General features: G+C 41.1%; 1 protein-coding gene across 4 annotated transcripts in view; it reads right to left on the minus strand.

Moving 5' to 3' along the window:
* The window catches only part of BPTF (bromodomain PHD finger transcription factor), a 139379-nt gene that overhangs the window by 11945 nt on the left and 104979 nt on the right, over positions 1-22455 (minus strand). For 2 of the 4 annotated variants that reach the window (XM_060133033.1, XM_060133032.1), the window contains 6 exons: positions 19639-19861; positions 18012-18904; positions 9189-9271; positions 8637-8862; positions 4738-5066; positions 794-986 (listed from right to left, as the gene is read on the minus strand). In XM_060133033.1, coding sequence (XP_059989016.1) covers positions 794-986; positions 4738-5066; positions 8637-8862; positions 9189-9271; positions 18012-18904; positions 19639-19861 — 1947 coding nt within the window. Of the gene's footprint in view, positions 1-793; positions 987-1744; positions 1919-4737; positions 5067-8636; positions 8863-9188; positions 9272-18011; positions 18905-19638; positions 19862-22455 lie in introns of all 4 variants that reach the window. The other 2 variants (XM_060133031.1, XM_060133034.1) reach the window with 2 other exon arrangements.

The following is a 22455-nucleotide window of genomic DNA, read 5'->3' on the forward strand; positions in this document are numbered from 1 at the left end:
GAGATGAAATTATTTATACTTAAGATGATTTTTGCTGTAGTCACAGATTATCTCAGACGAGCATGCTCTGTAATAATGGTTCTCAAAGAGAGGTCTGGAACCTCGGCCTGGAGCGGGGATGGTGGAGCACTAGCTTAGGGGTCAAGGAATCTATACTCTGGTCCCTTCACGATGACCTGCCAACTGAGCGATGTTGGCACTGCAATCACACCAATTAAACTGGAGTGGGATGGGTTCCAAGTGTGGAATGGTTACCTCTGCAGGCTAATGATGTGGCAGAGGTGTGACGGTGATGTTAAATAACATTTAACCACATATTGAGACTATTGTTCTCGTTTCAGTTCTTTCAACGCTTCTAATTATGATTACAACAGGAGGAAGTGTCAATCTAGCACTCCTATGCCTGGAATACATCTCTAATGCTTGCTAATCTTAGAAGCCACCCCCACCTTCCTTCTTGTTTTTAATAAGGGAGGGAAGGCTTTGGCTCAGAGCCTTAGATAAGCATTTGTATCTCACTAGAATTTAATCAAATTGCTTTTCAATCAATGGTGGTAAGATAGTTTTCTTTAAAAATAAAATTTAGGTTAAAAATAATGAGTCATTTTAAACATGAGCATTAGCTAAACAACAACAGTCGGCACAGGACGGACTGAAGTCTGTGGAGCACTTCAGCTGGGAGTCACTAAATAGTCAGGTGCTCTAAGATTGTAAAGGTCAAACCCCAGGCGTGTTTCCAAGGTCACGCTGATTGATTTCATCTTTAAATGCTGCACAGAGCGTGGTTTCTCACCTGTAAAGAACGCAGCACCCTCTTCAAACCCTCATAATCTTTCTCTGTTAGCGGCGTGAGCACTGTCATGGCATCCTCTGTTGACTGGCACTGTGGACAGACATACTCGTCAATGAGTTCTGCCTCACTTTGCAAGATGCCAACGCAGCGCCCATGGTACCAATTCTGACACCGATCACAGCCAATATAAAATCTGCAAGATCCGAAATGGAAATGTGAATTCAAAACAGATGGGATCACATTACTTATAATTTACTTTAAAAAGTAATAAAACATGCATTGAATATATTCTAACCCTGGGATATAAAATAGTTTTAGTATTATAACTGTTTTAATACTTTTGAAGATTGACATTCCAATGAGTTACTTTAGTATTTCTGATGTTACGAACAAGCATTAAAGGTTTAAGAACACTGTCAAAATTGGAGAACCAATATGAAGAAAAATGTAAAACATTTAATTGACTTCAAAACTCAAAACAAAATAAAGACAAAAATCTTTCAACTAATACCATATCAAATGGGAAGCTGATATTGGCCACCCAACTGGGAGTTCAAAATCCTAAAAGCTGTTTAACAGAGTCTCGGAGCTTGTACCCAAATTAGTGTTTTTCTAACCTGCAATAAAGCACCATTTCAAAACACTGATAAAGTCCAAACAAGTCAGGCCATTTTAATCTCATTAATTTCTATGTTACATATTGAAGAATCAAGTCTACCATTAAACCACATTTTCCCCAATGCATCTCAAACATTCACTATGAAGCAACATAAATTTTGAAGGGGAGGTAAAGAGGGAAGAAGAGAAAAAAAAATTGGAAAAGAATTTGTAATGTAAGTGTATAATATATGCAGAAAAATACCTTGCTTTTTATTTTAAAACAAATAAGTAACCAGTCAGAGCAATTTGGCTTCCTAAATTATTAAATATGATGCTCTTATCAGAACTCACTGTGACTCATCATAAGGTGTTCTGCAGATACAGTACAATTCCTCACTGTTGCCCTCTTGTGCCCGTTTACAATCATTACAGATGTACACATCCATTTTCTTAGCCTCCTTTTCTGTGATGCCAACACATTCTCCATGATACCAGTTAGTACAAAGATCACAGCCAATATAGAACCTAAAAGCATTCACAATGAAAATGACAATGTAATTGTCATTTTGAGCTGCATGGTACGTAAGTCTGTCTTCCCTGTCCTGATTCACGTTCTTACAGGATAACTTTCTGCAATGAGTCAGCTAAACATCCTGAATCCAACCATTCTAACCCTGACAAACTACAGCATCTGATGCTATATCAAGTGTGGGGACATAGAGTCGCTCACATCTATTTCAACAAATACACTGTTTAGTGAAATGTGGGTCTTTAAAAACACACTGGAATTTGAAAAAATAAACAACACACTGATGGTAATGTCTCCCTCTTAATGAATGTGTGTAAAACTGTAACAGGCACAAAAACCAAAGCCAAAGAATCAAAGACTTACATCTGTCAAACCTATGCCACAGAAGCCATTTCAAAATCAGGGCTATTTCTTAGATAGGTTTGAAAATGTATCTCACGATTTAAATTTGAAAACAAAGCAAAGCGCAAACACCAAGTAGAAGTTACACTACAAGGAACATGCAGGAGGTCAGCCAGTTGTAGAAGAAAAATGGTCAAAACATGGTATGAAGAAGAAAACTAAAAAAGGTACATGTAGTAATTCAGTTTCTACCAAGTTTTCTAAGTAAATATTGGAATTTAATCTAATTTTAACAGACTATGACATGGGCCAGTTTTTCAGTTAGTAGAATGTGTATGACAATGTGGAGTGGCCAGTTTAATTAGCTGGTGAAGAACTACTTCAATTCAAAAACAGGGACACACGGAGTGGAGAGTGATGTAAGGATAGTTAATCTAAAACCACAAGATGGGGCTGTATGAGTGTGTAACCGTGGGTTATCAGTTAATTAATCCTCAAGTCTTTTGTAATGTAAGATCCCAAACGGTAAAGTGAAAAGCATCTCTATGACAAACACACAGTGTATCAAAGTGTTGACGAATGCTCCGGAGGAACGCCTTGTCAAAGTCATGGCAAGAATAAGCGTGAATTGCAGGGAACCAGACTGGCCTTGCTGATACCATTGGTTCTACCAAGGTGTTTCTTGGCAGATTCGCCTACAGGAATCGAAATAGTCCTCAAGCTTCCACCTAACCTGCTTTTGAACGTAAAGGAATAATGGTTGTGTGGTGTATCCTATTGCCACTAACTTTTCTCTTTTGAATTATGACTCCCGCATGATTTTCACTGCCGCACGTGGAGGCCTTCAGGGCGTTTTGGTATGTTGCCTTCACCAGGTGGTGGGCTGTGTGTTCTGGAAGTGAGTTCAGGACTTGAATTTCAGGTTTTAGTCACTCTCACTAGATTCCCAAAGGAGCCTACTTTGGAACAAGAGATCACTAAATACTCCTTAAAAACCACTAACTCTTCCCAACTAGAATAGGGAATGAATGAAGCCGGTATACTGAAATGTGAATAATGAAAAACTAAAAAATATGAAATATCCCCAAAATAATGAGGCAAACTCAATAGAATGAGCATACGTACACGTGTGCTGCATTTTATGCAATTTAGGTGTTAAAAAAAGTTGTGTGTGAAATGAATTTCTATGATCTGAATATTTTAAATAGGCCAAAATGTCTTGTTATTTAAGGAAATTCCATAAGCAGATCTTTCTGTAAAGAAAGAAAATCTTTTGTAAAGAAAGTAAATTTACAAAAATTGCACTGGACTTGTACTGGACTAAGGGGAAAATCAATCAATAGGGTTCTACTTTTAATATCATGTCTAATTTCTCATAAAGTAAGACAATGAAAAGTGCAGATGCCTACACTGATCTGTGTTTGATTCAACACATAGCTAAATCTACCAACAAAAAGTTTTGATTTAGCACTTGCAAACAGACTGTAATTTAAATAGCACCACTAAAGCAGCTTCAATGTTACAGCTTAAACATCATTAAACAATTTTATTTTATAAATTGATTAGGCATCCACTTACAGTAGTCATTAAGCATTCCTAATTCTAAATGATCATACTTTTTTATCACAATCAAATAAAATTTTGGGTACTGTAAAATTAACACTGTGGTTAATTTTGGCTTTAAAAACTTGGCCTGCATTTGAATGTTGAAAATGGAAGCTAAATACCTAGCTAAGTGATAATAATGATAGGAAAAAAAGAAGTGTAACCATGTTTATGGATTACTGTCTCTAAAATCTTGTATATATCACCAAATACAAGTTACAACTGTCAAAAGCAGCTTCCAGCTGCCATGCTTATCAAATTTTTGAGTGTAGTACTTGAGGAATGAGTGAAAGAATCACTTTTTGTATTTTTCTGACTTTTGTCCCCAATAAGAAAGTGGGAACTTTGACAAAAATATTAGGTTACAGTATTCTAATACAAAATCCATAGAATTACTTAAAATTACATGATAAAAATCCAAAACCACTCAAACTCAAAAGCCCCTTGGCACCATTCGTATGTAGGTCGTCTTTAGGATTGGATGTAATCGTGGGGTTGGGAAGATTCCAGAACAGATGATCTCAACTTTGGGTGGTGACAGTAATACACTTTTCTCCAGACAGCATTACTAATTGATCTGGAGTTGATCCAGAGAGAAGAGGAGACAGCAAAGGAGCAACAGAAAGCTTATCTGACAGAAAATATGATGAAGGACAAACACGAATCATGAACACGTGGAAAAAGAACCAAACTTTTATTCTAGTGTCAATGTTAAAAATATCAGCTGCAAAACCACAGATGAAATATTATTACCCTTATTTTTAACTGTTTTTATTTACATTGCTACTGATATACTCATTTTCTTCAAAACTGGAAACTGAGCTAAACTTTTAAGAAAATAAACTAGAGCTCAAAAAGATCTACTCACTTAGATTCATCGTAAGGCGTTTTACAAATACAGTAAAGCTTTGTGTCCTTCTTCGTTTCCTTTGAGGTAGTAGAGATCATTTTCTTCTTCTTCGACTTGGAGCTTGAGTCTCTTTCCTCTTCTCGCTTCCTCTTCTGGGAAGCCACAGGCACCGTGGCCGTGGCCGTGGCCGTGGCTAGGGGGCCCGAGTGCTGTGGCGGGGGTGGAGGTGGCGGGGAAGGTGGAGGGGCTGGAGGTGCCGGTGCTGCGGCGGGGGAGGTGGCAGCGACAGCTGTGGCCTGCATCATGTCTTTTTCCTTCTTAATTTTCAGGTCCCTCTTGAGCTCTTCCTGTTGTCAATCAAAGAATATAAGACCATCAACTGACTTATGTAACGTTCTGGCCAGAGGACGTTACATCACCTCCCTTGTCTGAGTAGCTCCACAGTTCACTCTAAAGTGAGGGAGTCTTGTTAACTCCAAACAAGAGGGTTCTTACTACACCTTAAACCCAATTAAAACAACTAGAAATAGAAGATGAAGATTACACAACAACTAGAAAACTGCTAGCTCTCTTCAAAGGAGGTCTGACAGAAAGATGAGCAAGTGTGTAGAAAGAACGGCCCCTCCCGCATGCCAGGGTCCTGCCCTGGTCATTGCAGTCATCACTCAGGACATGATTTCAAGTGTCCTCGCTCGCTGGCTGCTTTCTTCCGGCAAATCTCCTCGTGTCTCCTTAGAGTGAGTCTCGACATGAACTGGACGTGATACTCCAGATGTGGCCTGACCAGCCCAGAGCAAAGTAAGACAGATGTGCCTTATTTACTGTGCTCCTGTGGCTAGAATTTAAGACTGCAAGGAGAGCTATTTTCTCAATACAAATTTTGCATAAATTAAAATACTTTTTCCCATGTGAGGTATTTTACAGACACACCTCTGCTACCTAGTGCTACAACTTATTCTGAGAAATGATGATGAAAGAACTTTTATTTCCCTTGGACTTCCCTGGTGGTGCAGTGGCTAAGAATCTGCCTGCCAATGCAGGGCACATGGGTTCGAGCCCTGACCCAGGAAGATCCCACATGCCACGGAGCAACTAAGCCCGTGCGCCACAACTACTGAGCCTGCGCTCTAGAGCCCGCGAGCCACAACTACCGAAGCCCATGTGCCTAGAGCCCGAGCTCTGCAACAAGAGAAGCCACCGCAACGAGAAGCCTGCGCACTGCAACGAAGAGTAGCCCCTGCTCGCTGCAACTAGAGAAAGCCCACGTGCAGCGACAATGACCCAACACAGCCAAAAGTAAATAATAAAAAAATAAAAAAAAAAAAAGAACTTTTATTTCCTTAGAGAAAAATCACTGTGATTGGCATTCATGAACAAGCTTGGTGTAATTAAACCAGAGCTATGACCAAGTTTTTAAACATCAAAAAAATTCTAACAAATAAACCAGAATGATCCTGGTTTAATGAACCTCCTTCCTCTATCTGGAGTCTAAATAGTCTTATAACTGAGAATATATGCTGTGTGACAATTCTACAGTCCTTCTCTATTTAAAAACAAAGTCTGAACTTTTTCCTAGGGAAGAAAGTAAATCTTGAGTTTCATATTCCTAATAGTATGATGTGTTTATAGCCTAAAGAGATGGATTTTAGGAAAATCAAGATCGTCAAGACAGTGTAGTAGGTACATACTTTGACATACCTCTTCAAGAACATTCCCATGGTAGTAAGATATAAAAAAGAGAAAACTGAAAAGACAGCCATGCTTGAATAAGATATAAATGTCTCTATGGAACGGAAACACAAAACCATGACCAGGGCTAAAACTGCAGGCCTCCTGGGCTCCAGATTCAGAACTGGGAAGTGCAGGCTCCCTGCTGGATGTTAAAGGCTGGCTGTGCTACACTAGGCTTCTGGAGGAAGGAAACAAAAACAAAACTCCTCTCACTTAAAATTCCAAATGCAAAATCAAATGAAAAACAATAAAAACATGTAATGTAAAAAAAAAAAAGAAAAAAAAAGAAAAAGCAACCAACAAAAATCAATAACCGAATCTGAATTCACTCCAAGTGAATTTTTATGTTTTATAGAACAATCTGACAAAAAACTTTATAATATGTATGAGACATTCAAAGAGTTAAATGAAGGCATAAGTTCTATTAAAAATGAGTAAGAAATATTGAAAAGACAAGCAGAGGGGGATGGAGGAGGGAGGAAAAGGTAGAAGACAACACATTTTTAGGACAGTGAAACTATTCTGTATGATACTGTAATATGACTCTGTATTCTGTTATGTAACATGATTATATGACATCACTCATTTGTCAAATGCACAGAACTATACAACACAAAGAGTGAAACTTAATGTAAACTATGGACTTTAGTTAATAATAATGTATCAATACTGGCTTATGAATTGTACAAATATGCCACCCTAATGCAAGATGTTAATTATAGGAGAAACTGGGGTTGGGGGTAGTATACAAGAACTCTCTGCTTTCTGCATAATTTTTATGTAAATTTAAAACTGCTCTTAAAAATGAAGTCTATTTTCTAAAAAGGCAAGCATAAATGATATAAGAACAGGTAGATATAAAGGACCAATCACATATGCTGAAAATTAAAAAAATCTTTATAATTAAAAATAAATTTTAAAATATGCTAGTACATATACGTTTGAATGTTGTTCCTCAAACTAAATCATCTTAGCAATAAATTCTATAGTTAAAATAATGCTGAACGTTTCCTTTAAGTATAATTTTTCTTCCTCATTGGATAAGCGATACACTGTCAGAAGCAACACCACGACTGTATACTAGAATATTTGCAGTAGTTGTTAACATTTTTAAATGGCTGCATAGTATGTACAGTGCAGAAAAAGAAAAATGTTCAGTATATGTTGTCTCCAGCGTGATTCTGATTTTGTTTAAAATGTTTTTATATGTGAATACATTTATTAAAAGTAATATATGTAAGCTATATCCTAAAATTATTTTAAAATGGTCATCTTTGGAGGGGGGATGATCAAAGATTACCGAACCTTATTTTTGTTTACTTGGACCATGGTCGCGATCTCAGTATTTATCTAGCAGTGACTACCTTACTGAACTCTCTCTTAGATCTTAATAATTTTTCTTTGGGGTTTTGATATAATAATCATATATACACGATAACAAATTTTATCTCCTTTCTTTCTTTGGCTTAACCTTAGCTAGAATTTCTAGAGATGCTAAGCAATAATGTTGATTCTGGGCACTACCATCTGGTTTCTGACTTCAGTGGGAAGATGTCTAATGTCTCACAGTTATGTACAGTGTTTGTTAGTAGGATGATCAGTGTTGTCTTAACATCTCTCACCTTCTTAAAATGTACAAGGCACTTCTAGGGATGCTTTATATAGCCCACTTCTCTTTTAAAAAACTGTTTAAATATGTATGAATAGATGTCTTCTTTCAATTTTCAACAAATTCCCTAAGTAAGCAGAGGATTAGCCATGCCTGCAGATCATTTACAAGTCAAGAAAGAAATCTGGTCTTATTTAATAAGCACACTTTATTTTCTTTCAACATTATTTTGCAGTTTCTCTGTCTACCTTTCTCCAGAAACGTAGCTCCTGATAACTTTTGGCAAAGACTGCGTCGCAGACAATAAGGGCTGTTGCCAAGAGGGTCCTCAAATGTTTTAATCAAAAGACTAACCTCCCCGAGTGGCTAGTTTAGAGATTACAATATACATGTAGATACAAAAATCTCTGTCATGCTTTAAAAGACATATGTCCCACTGCTTCTCATTCTAGGGACAAAAATGTAAAATCTAGAAAACAAGCTCAAATTTTAAGCTTAATGGAAATTTCAAGGGGAAAAGAAGAATAAAATTTGATGCTAAACACTGAACACAGGAGGATAGAAAATACCTTCTTACCTGCACTTCAATTTGTAGGTCTTTGTCTAGCAGTGCTCTCTTCTTCAGTATTTCGGCTTTGAGTTGCTCTTTGTGCTTGAAGAGCAGTGCAGAGAGCTTGCTGGCATTCTGTTTGCTACGTTTCTGTTCCACGCTCTCCTCTCGCTTCCGTTTTTTTGCTGCCTGTTTTTCTTCTTTATCTATCTTATCCAAAATATACTTCATCACCTGGTTACAGACAATCATTCTAGAGAGAAATACACAATCTATGTAATAGTGGGCATTTCCTTCTGAAAGACTTAAGACAAAATTTTTCTACGTCTTTACAGTTGGTACAAACTTTCTGTGACTGGAAAGCTTCAGAGCGATTGGAACCAGTTATGAGTATCTGTTAGTACTGAGTGTTCTCATTTAATAAACTTCAATCAAGGTAAAAACAATATAAACTCAGAACTCGTGTGTGTGTGTGTGTGTGTGTGTGTGTGTGTGTGTGTGTGTGTGTGTGTGTGTTAAAGAGAAGAGACTGATATACAGTGAGACCCAGTGTAATGGGTTATAAACATTTCTCCCTACCTTTGATTCTCTTCTCTTTCAGCTGGAGTCATGGTCTTTTTCTGTTTTAAATGTTCTATTACAGCATTATGCTTCATCACCACCTTCAGGACAGAACAAAATCCAAAAATCCATATTTTATAATGACTACAAGTTGGTACACAGGTAACAACAGTAGAAATCTGAGCACATGTATGTGTTTCCCAAAGAAACTAAGAATTTTATATCGTAATACAAATAAAATGAGAGCTACTGTCTGGCCCGGGTGCTTATCACATACCCGGCACTGTGCCCAGGGAAGCAGCTGACATTACCTTGTTTATTCACCTTAACGACGCTGAAAGGTAGGGAAACTTTTATAAATGAGATAGTGAGACATAAAGAACTTACTAACTTGTTTGAGATTAAAGAATTAATACAGCTCTAATTTTAACCCAGCTATCATCCTTCAATAACCATGTTTTTAACATTATGCTCTCCGTCCCAGGCATTCATTTTAAAGATCACCCCACTCCCGCCCCATTGCCACCTTGTGCAGAGATTAGGGTAAAGACAGACATTGTAATAATTCTCAGTTCATGGACCATACAGTGCTAAAAGCTGGATAATAATGCATTTTAACACATTATATATGACGTTAATTTTTTAAGATTACTACTATACATCTTCAAATTCCCTCTGCTGGGGCTTCCCTGGTGGCGCAGTGGTTGAGAGTCCGCCTGCCGAGGCAGGGGACGCGGGTTCGTGCCCCGGTCCGGGAAGATCCCACATGCCGCGGAGCGGCTGGTCCCATGAGCCATGGCCACTGAGCCTGTGCGTCCGGAGCCTGTGCTCCGCAACGGGAGAGGCCACAACAGTGAGAGGCCCGCGTACCGCAAAAAAAAAAAAAAAAAAAATCCTCTGCTGCTTAAAACACTTGTAACAGGAACACCTTGGGACTTCCGGGAAGATGGCGGAAGAGTAAGACTCGGAGATCGCCTTCCTCCCCACAGATACACCAGAAATACATCTACGCGTGGAGCGGCTCCTGCGGAGCACCTACTGAACGCTGGCAGAAGACCTCGGACCTCCCAGGGGGCAAGGAACCCCCCCCCCGTACCTGGTTAGGGCAAAAGAAAAAAATAAACAGAGACAAAAGGATAGGGACGGGTCCTGCACCAGCGGGAGGGAGCTGTGAAGGAGGAGAGGTGTCCACACGCTGGGAGGCCCCTTCGCGGGCGGAGACTGCGGGTGGCGGAGTGGGGGAGCTTCGGAGGCGGAGACTACGGGTGGCGGAGACTACGGGTGGCGGAGTGGGGGAGCTTCAGCGCCGCGGAGGAGAGCACGGCAACGGGGGTGCGGGGGGCAAGGCGGAGAGATTCCAGTGCAGAGGATCGGGGCCGACCGGCACTCGCCAGCCGAGGGGCTTGTCTGCTCGCCCGATGGGGCGGGCGGGGCTGGGAGCTGAGGCTCCGGCTTCTGTCGGAGCGCCGGGAGAGGACTGGGGTTGGCGGCGTGAACACAACCTGCGGGGCGTTGGTGCACTGCGGCTAGCCGGGAGGGAGTCCGGGGAAAGGTCTGGACCTGCCGAAGAGGCAGGAGACTTTTTCTTCCCTCTTTGTTTCCTGGTGCGCGAGTAGAGGGGATTAAGAACGCTGCTTGGGAGAGCTCCGGGGACGGGCGCGGGACGGGCGCGAGCCGCAGCTGAAAGTGCGGAGCCCAGAGACGGACATGAGACGCTAGGGCCGCTGCTGCCGCCACCAGGAAGCCTGTGTGCGAACACAGGTCACTGTCCACACCCCCTTCCGGGGAGCCCCGCCACTGCCGGGGTCCCGGGATCCAGGGACAGCTCCCCCAGGAGAGTGCACGGCGCGCCTCAGGCTAGCAACGACACGCCGGCCTCTGCCGCCACGGGCCCGCCCCACACTCCTCGCCCTGAGTGAGCCAGAGCCTCCGAATCAGCGGCTCCTTTAACCCCGTCCTGTCTGAGCAAAGAACAGACGCCCTCCGGCAACCTACACGCACAGGCCAGGCGGGGCCAAATCCAAAGCTGAGCCCCTGGGAGCTGTGAGAACAAAGAAGAGAAAGGGAAATCTCTCCCAGCAGCCTCAGAAGCAGCAGATGAAAGCTCCACAATCAACTTGATGTACCCTGCATCTGTGGAATACATGAATAGACAACGAATCATCCCAAATTAAGGAGCGGTGTGGATGAAAGGCTCTTGGTGCTGCAGCCAGGAGTTAGTGCTGTGCCTCTGAGGTGGGAGAGCCAACTTCAGGACACTGGTCCACAAGAGGCCTCCCAGCTGCACATAATATCAAACGGCGAAAATCTCCCAGAGATCTCCATCTCAACACCAGCACCCAGCTTCACTCAACGACCAGCAAGCTACAGTGCTGGACATCCTATGCCAAACAACTAGCAAGACAGGAACACAACCCCACCCATTAGCAGAGAGGCTGCCCAAAATCATAATAAGTCTACAGACACCCCAAAACACACCACCAGATGTGGACCTGCCCACCAGAAAGACAAGATCCAGCCTCATCCACCAGAACACAGGCACTAGTACCCTCCACCAGGAAGCCTACACAACCCACTGAACCAACCTTAGCCACTGGGGACAGACACAAAAAACAACAGGAACTACGAACCTTCAGCCTGCAAAAAGGAGACCCCAAACACAGTAAGATAAGCAAAATGAAAAGACAGAAAAACACACAGCAGATGAAGGAGCAAGATAAAAACCCACCAGACCTAACAAATGAAGAGGAAATAGGCAGTCTACCTGAAAAAGAATTCAGAATAATGATAGTAAAGATGATCCAAAATCTTGGAAATAGAATAGACAAAATGAAAGAATCGGTTAACAAGGACCTAGAAGAACTAAAGATGAAACAAACAATGATGAACAACACAATAAATGAAATGAAAAATACTCTAGATGGGATCAGTAGCAGAATAACTGAGGCAGAAGAACGGATAAGTGACCTGGAAGATAAAATAGTGGAAATAACTACTGCAGAGCAGAATAAAGAAAAAAGAATGAAAAGAACTGAGGACAGTCTCAGAGACCTCTGGGACAATATTAAACGCACCAACATTCGAATTATAGGGGTTCCAGAAGAAGAAGAGAAAAAGAAAGGGACTGAGAAAATATTTGAAGAGATTATAGTTGAAAACTTCCCTAATATGGGAAAGGAAATAGTTAATCAAGTCCAGGAAGCACAGAGAGTCCCATACAGGATAAATCCAAGGAGAAATACGCCAAGACACATATTAATCAAACTGTCAAAAATTAAATACAAAGAAAACATATTAAAAGCAGCAAGGGAAAAACAACAAATAACACACAAGGGAATCCCCATAAGGTTAACAGCTGATCTTTCAGCAGAAACTCTGCAAGCCAGAAGGGAGTGGCAGGACATATTGAAAGTGTTGAAGGAGAAAAACCTGCAACCAAGATTACCTTACCCAGCAAGGATCTCATTCAGATTTGATGGAGAAATTACAACCTTTACAGACAAGCAAAAGCTGAGAGAGTTCAGCACCACCAAACCAGCTTTACAACAACTGCTAAAGGAACTTCTCTAGGCAAGAAACACAAAAGAAGGAGAAGACCTACAATAACGATCCCAAAACAATTAAGAAAATGGGAATGGGAACACACATATCGATAATTACCTTAAATATAAATGGACTAAATGCTCCCACCAAAAGACACAGATTGACTGAATGGATACAAAAACAAGACGCATATATTTGCTGTCTACAAGAGACCCACTTCAGACCTAGAGACACATACAGACTGAAAGTAAGGGGATGGAAAAAGGTATTTCATACAAATGGAAACCAAAAGAAAGGTGGAGTAGCAATTCTCATATCAGACAAAATAGACTTTAAAACAAAGACTATTAGAAGAGACAAAGAAGGACACTACATAATGATCAAGGGATCAATCCAAGAAGAAGATATAACAATTGTAAATATTTATGCACCCAACATAGGAGCACCTCAATACATAAGGCAAATACTGACAGCCATAAAAGGGGAAATCGACAGTAACACATTCATAGTAGGGGACTTTAACACCCCACTTTCACCAATGGACAGATCATCCAAAATGAAAATAAATAAGGAAACACAAGCTTTAAATGATACATTAAACGAGATGGACTTAATTGATATTTATAGGACATTCCATCCAAAAACAACAGAATACATATTTTTCTCAAGTGCTCATGGAACATTCTCCAGGATAGATCATATCTTGGGTCACAAATCAAGCCTTAGTAAATTTAAGAAAATTGAAATTGTATCAAGTATCTTTTCCGACCACAACTCTATGAGACTCGATATCAATTACAGGAAAAGATCTGTAAAAAATACAAACACATGGAGGCTAAACAATACACTACTTAATAACGAAGTGATCACTGAAGAAATCAAAGAGGAAATCAAAAAATACCTAGAAACAAATGACAATGGAGACACGACGACTCAAAATCTATGGGATGCAGCAAAAGCAGTTCTAAGAGGGAAGTTTACAGCAATACAATCCTACCTTAAGAAGCAGGAAACATCTCGAATAAATCACCTAACCTTGCACCTAAAGCAATTAGAGAAAGAAGAACAAAAAAACCCCAAAGTTGGCAGAAGGAAAGAAATCATAAAAATCAGATCAGAAATAAATGAAAAAGAAATGAAGGAAACGATAGCAAAGATCAATAAAACTAAAAGCTGGTTCTTTGAAAGGATAAACAAAATTGATAAACCATTAGCCAGACTCATCAAGAAAAAAAGGGAGAAGACTCAAATCAATAGAATTAGAAATGAAGAAGGAGAAGTAACAACTGACACTGCAGAAATACAAAAGATCACGAGAGATTACTACAAGCAGCTCTATGCCAATAAAATGGACAGCCTGGAAGAAATGGACAAATTCTTAGAAAGGCACAACCTGCCAAGACTGAATCAGGAAGAAATAGAAAATATGAACAGACCAATCACAAGCACTGAAATTGAAACTGTGATTAAAAATCTTCCAACAAGCAAAAGCCCAGGACCAGATGGCTTCACAGGCGAATTCTATCAAACATTTAGAGAAGAGCTATCACCTATCCTTCTCAAACTCTTCCACCATATAGCAGAGGGAGGAACACTCCCCAACTCATTCGAGGCCACCATCACCCTGATACCAAAACCAGACAAGGATGTCACAAAGAAAGAAAACTACAGGCCAATATCACTGATGAACATAGATGCAAAAATCCTCAACAAAATACTAGCAAACAGAATCCAACAGCACATTAAACGGATCATACACCATGATCAAGTGGGGTTTATTCCAGGAAGGCAAGGATTCTTCAATATACGCAAATCAATCAATGTGATACACCATATTAACAAATTGAAGGAGAAAAACCATATGATCATCTCAACAGATGCAGAGAAAGCTTTTGACAAAATTCAACACCCATTTATGATAAAAACCCTGCAGAAAGTAGGCATAGAGGGAACTTTCCTCAACATAATAAAGGCCATATATGACAAACCCACAGCCAACATCGCCCTCAATGGTGAAAAACTGAAAGCATTTCCACTAAGATCAGGAACAAGACAAGGTTGCCCACTCTCACCACTCTTATTCAACATAGTTTTGGAAGTTTTAGCCACAGCAATCAGAGAAGAAAAGGAAATAAAAGGAATCCAAATCGGAAAAGAAGTAAAGCTGTCACTCTTTGCAGATGACATGATCCTATACATAGAGAATCCTAAAGATGCTACCAGAAAACTACTAGAGCTAATCAATGAATTTGGTAAAGTAGCAGGATACAAAATTAATGCACAGAAATCTCTGGCATTCCTATACACTAAGGATGAAAAATCTGAAAGTGAAATCAAGAAAACACTCCCATTTACCATTGCAACAAAAAGAATAAAATATCTAGGAATAAACCTACCTAAGGAGACAAAAGACCTGTATGCAGAAAATTATAAGACACTGATGAAAGAAATTAAAGATGATACAAATAGATGGAGAGATATACCATGTTCTTGGATTGGAAGAATCAACAGTGTGAAAATGACTCTACTACCCAAAGCAATCTACAGATTCAGTGCAATCTCTATCAAACTGCCAATGGCATTTTTCACAGAACTAGAACAAAAAATTTCACAATTTGTATGGAAACACAAAAGACCCAGAATAGCCAAAGCAATCTTGAGAACGAAAAACGGAGCTGGAGGAATCAGGCTTCCTGACTTCAGACTATACTACAAAGCTACAGTAATCAAGACAGTATGGTACTGGCACAAAAACAGAAATATAGATCAATGGAACAGGATAGAAAGCCCAGAGATAAACCCACGCACATATGGTCACCTTATCTTTGACAAAGGAGGCAGGAATGTACAGTGGAGAAAGGACAGCCTCTTCAATAAGTGGTGCTGGGAAAACTGGACAGCTACATGTAAAAGTATGAGATTAGATCACTCCCTAACACCATACACAAAAATAAGCTCAAAATGGATTAAAGACCTAAATGTAAGGCCAGAAACTATCAAACTCTTAGAGGAAAACATAGGCAGGACACTCTATGACATAAATCACAGCAAGGTCCTTTTTGACCCACCTCCTAGAGAAATGGAAATAAAAACAAAAGTAAACAAATGGGAGCTAATGAAACTTAAAAGCTTTTGCGCAGCAAAGGAAACCATAAAGAAGACCAAAAGACAACCCTCAGAATGGGAGAAAATATGTGCAAATGAAGCAACTGACAAAGGATTAATCTCCAAAATTTATAAGCGGCTCATGCAGCTTAATAACAAAAAAACAAACAACCCAATCCAAAAATGGGCAGAAGACCTAAATAGACATTTCTCCAAAGAAGATATACAGATTGCCAACAAACACATGAAAGAATGCTCAACATCATTAATCATTAGAGAAATGCAAATCAAAACGACAATGAGATATCAGCTCACACCAGTCAGAATGGCCATCATCAAAAAAATCTAGAAATAATAAATGCTGGAGAGGGTGTGGAGAAAAGGGAACCCTCTTACACTGTTGGTGGGAATGTAAATTGATACAGCCACTGTGGAGAACAGTATGGAGGTTCCTTAAAAAACTACAAATAGAACTACCATATGACCCAGCAATCCCACTACTGGGCATATACCCTGAGAAAACCATAATTCAAAAAGAGTCATGTACCAAAATGTTCATTGCAGCTCTATTTACAATAGCCCAGAGATGGAAACAACCTAAGTGTCCATCATCGGATGAATGGATAAAGAAGATGTGGCACATATATACAATGAAATATTACTCAGCCATAAAAAGAAACGAAATTGAGCTATTTGTAATGAGGTGGATAGACCTAGAGTCTGTCATACAGACTGAAGTAAGTCAGAAAGAGAGAGACAAATACCGTATGCTAACACATATATATGGAATTTAAGAAAAAAAAATGTCATGAAAAACCTAGGGGTGAAACAGGAATAAAGCCACAGACTTACTAGAGAATGGACTTGAGGCTATGGGGAGGGGGAAGGGTAAACGGTGACAAAGCGAGAGAGAGGCATGGACATATATACACTACCAAACGTAAGGTAGATAGCTAGTGGGAAGCAGCCGCATAGCACAGGGAGATCAGCTTGGTGCTTTGTGACCGCCTGGAGGGGTGGGATAGGGAGGGTGGGCGGGAGGGAGACAGACGCAAGCGGGAAGAGATATGGGAACATATGTATATATATAACTGATTCATTTTGTTGTGAAGCTGAAACTAACATACCATTGTAAAGCAATTATACTCCCAATAAAGATGTTAAAATGAGAAAAAAAAAACACTTCTAACAACATTACAATCATCAAAGTTGCTAAGAGACTAGATCTTAATTATTCCAACCACTAAAAGGAAATGAAAATTATGTGACATGATAGGGGAGTTAATTATTGCTACAATGGCAGTCATATTACAAGATGTGAATGTATAAAATCAATAAGACATATACCTTAAATTAAATTTATACAATGTTATATGTCAAATATATTTCAATAAAAAATAAAATAAAAAGTGCTTCTACATACATGACCTCATTTAATCATTACAGTAACCCTGTGTGGCTGAAAGGGAGAGAGTTTTAATGAGGATATAGCTCAGGGGAGATAAGCGGGTTTCACAGACTGTAAACGGGAGACCCAGGAACTGGGTTCTCCTGACTTGGGAACACTTGAAACCCACACAAACTCCTGACTAGTGCGGAACGCTGCACATTCTCCCGCAATGCTATAGAGGATGTCACTATACATGTGGCTTTGTTTCAAGCAGAATAATTCTAACTCATCTAAATTGCCTTACTTCACTACAAAGCTACTGCACAATGCCACTTTTTATTTATGCTATGGAGTAATACTATTTAAATCTTTTTTTTACGAAGGTGTGGCTGGAAACACAAATGAGTTTAATCTGTCTATAAAATTTGCTTAGTCTACGTGCAAACTAAGGAATGACAACTGCAAAGAAATTGCTATGATGCCTGAAGTGGCTTCCAAACTTAGTTAAACCTTCAGGTTTCATATCAATGATACTTAAACTTCCTAAGTCCACTCTTTCCAACTTAGTTCTCCCAAAATACACGTCGTTTTTCCAGTAAGCACTGACTGTTTATATCCAACAGAGTTCCAAACCATTAACAGTCATTCAGTACGTTTTGGTCAATCCAGTGCTGCTTCTAACTTGAAGCATCAATGACTTTTGTGTCTTATTTAAGGAAAGCTAACACAACCAAACACTAAGTCTAATGCACAGCACAATAATTCAAGCTACTGAACATGCTGCTTTTACTTAATAACTTTACCTGTTTCTGAATGATTTCACTTTGATTAGAAGCTTGGAGGGTGTGTTCCCGCTTAATTTCTATCTGTTGCTGCTTCTTCTTTTGCTGCTGATCCCTGAGTTGCTGAACCCTTTGCAACTGCTCTTGCACACTGGCTGCCTGCACTGTAACCACATTCTGAATCTGATGAGTCTGCACAGGGCTGCTTTGCTGCATCTGAATGGGGACCTGGAGTTTGATCTGCTGGGGCACACCACCTTGCTGAGCCTGTATCTGAGCCACAACCTGTGACTGGATCTGGGAGAGAACCTGGACTTGTTGCAGCTGCGGCACAGCAAGGACTTGGGGCTGAGGCTGCCGTACTTGGAGCAGAGGACGGGATGGGGACGAAACAGTAACTTGGCTTAACGTTTGTCCTGATGAAAGAGTTTGAGTTGAAGACTGTACCTGGGGTTGTGACTGTGGCTGGCCCTGGGAAGGTGGCTGAAGAGATGTGTGTGGCTGAATTGGAATCGGCTGTGAGGCTGTAGTCTGACCCTGGGACTGCTGTCCAGGAGACACTTGGGATGGAGTTGATGGACGCATTCGAGTCTGTGGTGGACTCTGGACACGAGCAGGAGACTGTCCTTGGACATTACTCTGAGGCTGACACTGTCCTGCACCTTGGGGTTTGGAGGACTGTGCTTGGGTGGGCTGTGCTTCAGGAGGGACGTGGGAGGCAGAAGTTGCTTGGGTCTGGGCTTCAGGCTGAGCTGGGGACGGGGGTTGGGTTGGGGGCTGGGGCTGTGCGGGCTGAGCAGTCTGAGGCTGGGCTTCTGCAGGACTCATGCTCGACGGCTGAGCTGGAGGCAGGCTCTTGGCTGGCTGCACCTGTGTCAGGGGCGATAATTTACTCTGTCTTTGTTCACTTGTACCTGTGAAAAGGAAAGACCAAATATTTCTTACTCTAGAACATGAGACTGTGGTTTAAGAAGAATTTGAAGGGGATTTTCTAAAGGTGAGAATTCTGCATTTCAGTACAGTACAGAAGATTGATGCCCTAGAAATGCTCCATCTAGAAACACCTAGGTCAGGACTCTCCTAAATTGGGGAACACGGGCCATGTTCATGGCTGCCCTCCGCACATTTTGCTAAGTCTCCAGAGGGCTGGCTTCCAAAGCAAGGCACAGTCTCTGGAAATCAGCCAGGTCTTCTGGCCCAGGCTAAGGCCAGCCCACATTCCTCTCCTATGGCGTGACGCCAGTGAGTGACGGCCGCTTGCAGCAGGAGGCTCACCAAGTGCTCTGGTCCTGAAGCTCCCAATCATAGGTTATGAGCTGGAAATACCCACCTGCCCTGAGAGCACGTCATGACTCAATCAGTTCCTACAGGCTTGGTGAGGAGTTAGGAGTGGGCACAGTCACCACGATACTTTACTATTTTGTGCCAACCCCCCGCTTTCTATAGTTTTTAACAGGGGATGGTGGTGACAGGGAGGCTGTCAGAGCAAGAGATCTGGTCAAGCTCTTGTGAGGCTGACCAGTCAGCTGTGACACTCACCAGCTTGAGGCACATCCTCCCAAAGATAAAGACCGGCCCTCTGGCCCCCTCTGTCACCTAGCAACCCGTGACACTAACAAGCAGCATTTCCGACAAGCCCAGGTTCTACCTGCTGCTGTAGTGGAAACAGTGGTGGTGGTGCTGCTGGTTGCCGTGGCCGTTGTTGCCAGCGGGGTGAAGAGGAATCGCTGGACGGTACCGTTTGGCATTGCGGCTTGCATCAGCTGCTGTCCTGGACCGGGAAGTATAGTCACCCCTTGAGGTATCAACTGCAACTGTCCAGTAGTTTGGCCTTGTCCTTGAATCACTACTGTCAAACCTTGATTGCCACCCTATGGAAAAAACACACAACATGTAAACCGTGTTCAAAGGATACCATTTTTATGTTGAACAGATCCTTTAAAATAATGAACATATGTATTTGAATGTCTATGGAATGGTACCAAGAAAAATTCAGATAAGCTAAAATAAGAATATTTATTTTAAAAGATTGATGGTGTTTAGTGGAAAAAGCATGAACTAACAATCCAGAGTTCCAGTCTGAGTTCTCCAAACGGACAGCCAGGTTATCTGTCTGTAAGTAACATCGCTGCTCTGGATCTAAATTTCCCAATCTATAAAATAAGGGTGTGAAGTGAATAACTAAGGTCTGCACAAAATTCTGATTTTAAATCATCTTATTTTATAACTTTCAAAGCATCTTTAGACATACTTTAGACATGCCTCATTTGATTCTCACAATAGACTTGTGACTTTGTGGATTAGGGAGAGAAAATATTACTACAATCTTTCTACCAATTAGGAAACTCAAGTTAGAAAGTTCAAGTCTCCTACCCAGAGTGAGACGGCAAGTTCAAGGTGAGATATAATGAGAAGCCCAGGTCTCCTAGTTTCAGTTTTTTCACTATGTACCAAATGACCTATGGAGTGTGTTGGTGTGTGCCAACGTATAGAAAGCTTAGGGTTCTAGATGTGGAATGCAAACACCATGTGAGGAAGGTCACTAATGTCTGAGTAATCATTCAAATGGGGACAAGGAACTAAAAACTCCATCTGCACTGCCTCTTCTGTCCAGGACTTCTTAATCCTCAACCATCAGGAACATGGTGGAGAATTAGAAAGCAAACGTAAAAACAAGCCACCCTAAGTTCCCAACAGCCAAAACGGATGCTACAAAGTTCCTACAGTGATGCTAAGCTCCATGCACTTTACTCAGGAGTCCCTTACTACAGCAGTCCCCAGCCTTTTGTGCACCAGGGACTGGTTTCGTGGAAGACAATTTTTCCACGGACGGGGTGGGTGGGTGGGTGACGGTGCAGGCGGTGACGCGCGGGACGGGGAGGGACGGGGAGCGGCAGATGAAGCTCCGCTCGCTCGCCCACCCCTCACCTCCTGCCATGTGGCCTGGTTCCTAACAGGCCACAAACCGGTTAAGGACCCCTGCCTTATTCACTATTGCTTTTCTAAAACATTTTTGTGAACAGTCAAAACTACATACAATACCAAGTATAGTTTAATGAATAATTATAAAGTGAACGTCTATAAAACCAGCATTCAGGTCATCACTGCCAGTATCCAAGAAGGCCCCCATGTGACCTGCTCTGGTCTTAATTCCCCTCCTTTGCCCTAGAGGTAAGCACTACTCTCACTGTTACAATAACTGCAGTTCTTCATAGTGCGACCACTTAGGTATAGCTCTCTAAGGGCCACAGACTCACAACTTCAGGAGCACCATTCAGGAAGAATTCAAATGGTGTCCCCTCCAGGTAGGCAATGCAGCAGGCCCATAACCCTACACATGTAGCTAGTTTTGCCTGTTTCTGAATCTTATGCAAATAGATCATACTGTAATTCTGTTTGTTACTTGCTTTTTTATTTAGCTCAGCAATGTAGTTCTATGTGGCTGTTGTTTGTTCACTTCCATTGCTGGAGGAAGGCAACTTATTTATCTAATTGACTGCAGATTGACATTTGGGTTGTTCCCAGTTTTTGACTCTTATGAACAATGCTGCTGTATATATTCATGTCCATCGCCCTGGTGCTCAGACGAACAAGAACTTCTCCAGGAAACATACCTAGAAGGAGAACTACTATGACGTGGGGCATGTGTCTTCAGCTTTGCTACATAGTGTCTACAGTTTTTCAAGGTGGCTAAAGCAATTTATAATACTACGAGGTGTGTATGAGAGTTCATTCTGCTCCATGTCTTTGCTGTCTCTTGATTTTGTCTGACATTTTAGTTTATACCAATCTCTTAGATATATGGTTTTAATATGCATTTCCCTCATTACTAACAAAATTCAGCAGTTTTTTGGATTTATGGACGTTTAGATTTCCTCTTTTCTCGACAAGTTTGTTTGCTCTTTTTTTCCTACCGAACTATCTGGATTTTTTTCCTTCTTAATTTGTAGTAGTAATTCTTCATGTATTCTGCAGAATAGTCCTTGGCTGGTTGTAGTTATACCTTCCCTCGTTCTTTTCACTCTTTTATAATGTTTGATGAACTGAAGTTCTTATTTCTAAGGTTGTTGAATTTATAAATCTTTTCCTTTATGGCTAGTATTTTCTGTCTTTAAGAAAGCCTTTCCTGGGCTTCCCTGGTGGTGCAGTGGTTAAGAATCCGCCTGCCAATGCAGGGGGCATGGGTTCGAGCCCTGGTCTGGGAAGATCTCACATGCCACGGAGCAACTAAGCCTGTGTGCCACAACTACTGAGCCTGTGAGCCACAACTACTGAAGCCTGCATGCCTAGAGCCCATGCTCCACAACAAGAGAAGCCACCACAATGAGAAGCCCAGGCACCACAACAAAGAGTGGTCCCGCTCGCCACAACTAGAGAAAGCCCACGCACAGCAATGAAGACCCAACGCAGCCAAAAATAAATAAATAAATTTTTTTAAAAAAAAGTATTTTTGTTTTGACTCTAG

This window comes from Lagenorhynchus albirostris, chromosome 20 (assembly GCF_949774975.1).
Source record: "Lagenorhynchus albirostris chromosome 20, mLagAlb1.1, whole genome shotgun sequence".
NCBI lineage: Eukaryota > Metazoa > Chordata > Mammalia > Artiodactyla > Delphinidae > Lagenorhynchus > Lagenorhynchus albirostris.